This window comes from Arachis ipaensis, chromosome B03 (assembly GCF_000816755.2).
Source record: "Arachis ipaensis cultivar K30076 chromosome B03, Araip1.1, whole genome shotgun sequence".
NCBI lineage: Eukaryota > Viridiplantae > Streptophyta > Magnoliopsida > Fabales > Fabaceae > Arachis > Arachis ipaensis.
The window spans coordinates 13,944,010-13,948,734 of record NC_029787.2 but is presented as its reverse complement, the minus strand read 5'-3'; the positions used below and the strand labels follow the sequence as shown (position 1 = coordinate 13,948,734).

Sequence of the window (4,725 nt, the reverse complement as noted above, 5' to 3'; positions counted from 1 at the left end):
TTCTACAAAATCTTTTTCTAATTTATAAGTTTAACATATGTTCTTAGGTAGCGTTTGTTTTGAGGTACTGAGACAGAGATTAAGAGACTGAGACTCAGTATCGTATTTGTTAGTTCAGAGACTGGTACTAAAATTTCTGTCTGTCTCTAAAATTTCAGTATTTCAGTACCTCCAAAAAGTAGGGACACATGAGACTGAAATTTTTAGAGATGGAGACTGAAACTTTAATAACATTTTATACCTAAAATACTTTCATTTCAATTAATCAATTCCAATTTTACCCTTTGTGCAAATTAAATTAGAGTTTCATTCTTGTTTCAATTCCTATATTCCATTTCGCATCAAACAGAATACTGAGATTTATTTCAATCTCTGTCTCTCAATCTCAATCTTTTTGTCTCTGTTTCTCCGCCAAACGCTACCTTAGAGTATATATTAATTAAATTCTTTAATTTTAATGTATTGGTAAAAACGTATTATTTCCAGTGTATGTAATATCATGATATTTGATCACATTATTAACTATGTATATTTAAATTTTTTTATTTACCGAAAAAAGATATGGTTAAAATTTATTAAATATGTATCATTCATAGGGTTCAATATGTTTTACCCTACATTATTGTTCTAAATAAGAGAGAATTTTAATATAAGAAGAAATGTATACTTATGCATAATCCACATTAAAAATCTTAGAAGAGATGTTTATGACAATATTTACCACTATTATTTGCAATATAATAATCATATACTTGATTGACTATATAATTTCATATATATTCTCAATATAAATGAAATAATATAACTTTATCAATGAATAAAATTTACAAATAATGAAGATGGTGGCCGGTGCAGTTTAGTTAGAGGCATATCTTGACTTTAAGGAAGACCCAAGTTATTTAAATACAAGACCAATAATTGAAAACAAAGTATGATGACTATATGCTTGAAAAATTAAAATTATTTTTTTCCTTTAATAATAGAGCGAGCAAATACCCATATTATTTTGGCCCACAAACAATTTAAACCACAAGAAATAGAACGAAATTAGGCTACAAATTGGTAGGTGTGACATCTCCAACACATGTTACATGCCTTATTTTGGTGATTTCATCAACAAGTCCTCCACCAATATCTTTATAAGATGTGATGCAACTAACCCTATTATTCTTTAACCAGAATCAGAAATTTTTAAAGTATGTAATCTGTGTGACATATGTAATAATTAAATTAACCAAAATTATGATATGATATGAAACCATTATATAAATAAATGTGCATGCCCAGTTTTGAATTAAAATAATAGATGCATGTAAACCGTTAATTTAAAAATATTTAAATATCTTATAGAGTAATGTAGGTGGCTAGAAAGACAATGTGGTAGGAGGGGCTATGTACCTACTACCAAAAGTTAGGGGCAATTAAGTACGAAAGTGGTTGGGTTCCCTCAAATCTCCAGCTGGAAGTGAAGCAAAGACATCTCATCGCCAGCTTCCAAGATTTTGAAGGGAAATAATATGTCTAACTTTTTTTCCCTCTCTGTAAAGTTACTACTTACAAGCAAGCTTTTCAGTGTGCTTGGATTTTGTTTACGTTTTGCTTATTGTTTGAAGAGAAAAGACACTGAGTCACAGACTCATCATGATATATATATATACGTATATGTTCATGTTCATTAATTCATATATATGTATGTGTATAAGAATGCTATATGTATATACATGCATTCACCCTAAACAGCAGACATCTTAATTTAACATATAGAGAAAGATTAATTTTTATTTCAATTTTTTAGTTGAAGTTCTTGAAAAACGAGATGAGATAGGTAGATATCTGATATCTATGTGAATGAGAGTGAGTTTTTATATATATTTTTCGTTTTACATTTAATGAAATAAAAAGAACTTAAACTAATTAAGATTTATAGTTATACAAGGCTCAGAAAAAATTAACTTGATTTGTGCATAGACAAATAACAACATAGATTTCATTCGCCAACAATAAATTTTATAATAGAATTTAGATTTGACGAATTAAGTTTTAACTTAGTGGATGGAGGAATATTGTAAAAAATAAAAAATAAAAAACATAAATAGTTCTATATGAATATAAATATTTTGGGTCTATGGTCACGATTTTTTTTGTCACGATTTTTTAGGGTGACCAAAAAAAAGTTATAATCACGGTTTTTTAAAAAATGATGGTCTAAAAAGATCTATGGTCACGGTTTTGAGGAGTGACCTAAAAGGGTCTATGGTCACGGTTTTTTACAGTGACAAAAAAAGATCTATAGTCATAGTTTTTCAAAAAAGGGTGGCCTAAAATGATCTATGGTCACGATTTTGGGAGGTGACCTAAAGGGGTCTATGGTCACGGTTTTGGGGGTGGCTTAAAAGGGTCTATGGTCACGGTTTTGGGGATGATCTAAAAAGGTCTATGGTCACGATTTTTTACAGTGACCAAAAAGGAACTATGGTCACGGTTTTTCAAAAAATGGTGACCTAAAAGAGTCTATGGTCACGGTTTTAAAAAGGGGTGACCATAGAGGCTATGGTCACGGTAAAAATCGTGACCATAGATAAGGTTATAGTCACGGTTTTAAGGAGGGGTGACCATAGATAAGGCTATGGTCACCCCTCCTTAAACCGTGACCATAGATAAGGCTATGGTCATGGTTTTTAGGAGGGATGACCATAGAGGCTATGGTCACGGTTTTTACGCGTGACCATAGATTAACCTATGGTTACGGTGAAAAAACGTGGCCTAAAGTGTCAGAATTTGAAAATTATAACCGTGACATAGAAACCGTGACCATAGACCTATGGCCACGAGAGAATAGGCCATGGTAAAAAACCGTGACCATAGATCTATGGTCACCCTTTGGACTAGCTATGGTCACGGTTTTTTACCGTGACCAATCTCATTATTCACCACGACCACTCTTACCACCATTACCACCCCTTTACTCTCATTGAATTACCAAAAATCAAATTCAAGAACACAACATTCAATAACAATAATTCAATATTTAAATTCAAACAATTATCAATTTTATCAATTACCAACAATAACACATCATTCAAATTCAATAACAACAACGTCAAATTTAACACACAATATTCTTTTTATATATATAAAAGAAAGAAAAAAATTAGGACAGAGAGAAAAGAGATAAGAGAGATAGAGTGACAGGGAAGAAGAAAAAGAAAGAAGATGAAAGAGAAGGATGAGAAGAATAGCACGACCCCCGCTTACAGGGGAGTCGTTGCCGCCGTTGGAGAGAAAGACAAGAGAACGAGAGACAGAGAGAGATCACGCAAGACTGAGAGAGAAAATCCGCTTCCTCTTCTCTTTTTCTGGTGGCCTTAGCGATGACGCCAATCGAGAAGGAGGTGCTGCCTTCAAGCTATATAAGATAATCCATAGATCAAGGCTTCATATTTGTGGAACTATATCATGAAACATCTTAATCCCCATGTCCTTCATAATTTGAAAAAGGAACACTCCACCACCATGGAATTTCATTCCATAAGGCTGAAGAATATTCATGCTTCAAGCAAGCAAGAATGCTGCACTTACAAAAGGGTCAGTACATATTCCAAAACATTATTCCATATTTCCATTAACCCATTCATGCTTCTTATTAAAGTCAGAAAGACATAAGCTACAGAATAAATACTATTCTCAAGCCAATCTCAAATATATTATGATTAATTCTTTCCCATAAAACTCAATGCAGCAATGGGAAACGAAGCCTGTCAAAAGCAAGCCAAATTACTTCCACAAACACGATTACTCAGATTCTGTGTGTGCATAAAAAACGAGAAAATGAACCAAGCTATTATTATTTTCAATCAAAGAAGAACGTTGATTAGCAAATGCTTAAACTCGCGGTCATTACCTTGAGAAGAAGCAGCTCTAACGTGATCATTGTCGCTCCTCTGAATCCCGAAGAAATCAATTAACTTACGCTGCGAGAAGCCTGAAAAAAAAGTCGCAGAAACACAATGCCACATTCATCGTCACGATAAAACAGCTCAAAAAAAGGGGAAATTACCAGAAAATAAAAAAGGTTTGAAGAAAACAAAAGAGAATCCCTTACTTTTTATTCTTCTCTGTCTGTTGTTGCTTCCAACGCATTCAGGGCAAAGCCAGGATCCAATAGGAACCCTAACCACGATAGGCCTCGCGCATTTCATGTGGAACCCTCTGTCGCATTTGTCGCAGAGAAGCAGCTCCTCCGGCCGCTCGCCGGAGCCGCATTGCTCGCAGCTGAGGTCGCCGTAATCTTCGCGCTCCACGACGGCGTACGGCTCACTCGCCATTATGTCCGTCATCGACTTGTAATTCTTCACTGGCAACCCAAACGACAACTGCTAACTATGCTGATGAATTGCTTGCGTCTGACGGATGAAGTCGATGAGCCTCTCGGCCAATTGCGCCAGTCAGGAGCCATGGGGAATTGAATGGATGAATAAAAATTTGGAGAAGGAAGAGAGAACCACGTGAGTGTTGAGTAAAGAGAAAGAGAAATTGAAACTCTAGTTCCACTGTCAATAACAATCGAAGAGATATTTTTGTCTAAAAAATATTTAGATGATGATTTTAATTTTAAATGAAACGTTGGAAACGATTTTAAATAAAAAATAAGGTTAATGGCGATTTTGATTTTGACCCTAAATTTTAGAAACTAAAACAGTTATCCCTCAAAATTATAAGAGATCG

At 34.0% G+C, this 4,725-nt stretch overlaps 1 protein-coding gene across 1 annotated transcript; it reads right to left on the bottom strand.

The window, feature by feature from the left end:
- Positions 3,420 to 4,513, bottom strand: LOC107632561 (probable Histone-lysine N-methyltransferase ATXR5). Its single transcript, XM_016336229.2, has 2 exons — positions 4,103 to 4,513; positions 3,420 to 3,982 (listed from the first exon to the last, which is right to left on the bottom strand). The coding sequence occupies exons 1-2, from the start codon at positions 4,335 to 4,337 to the stop codon at positions 3,855 to 3,857; spliced, it is 363 nt and encodes a 120-aa protein (XP_016191715.1). The 5' UTR covers positions 4,338 to 4,513; the 3' UTR covers positions 3,420 to 3,854.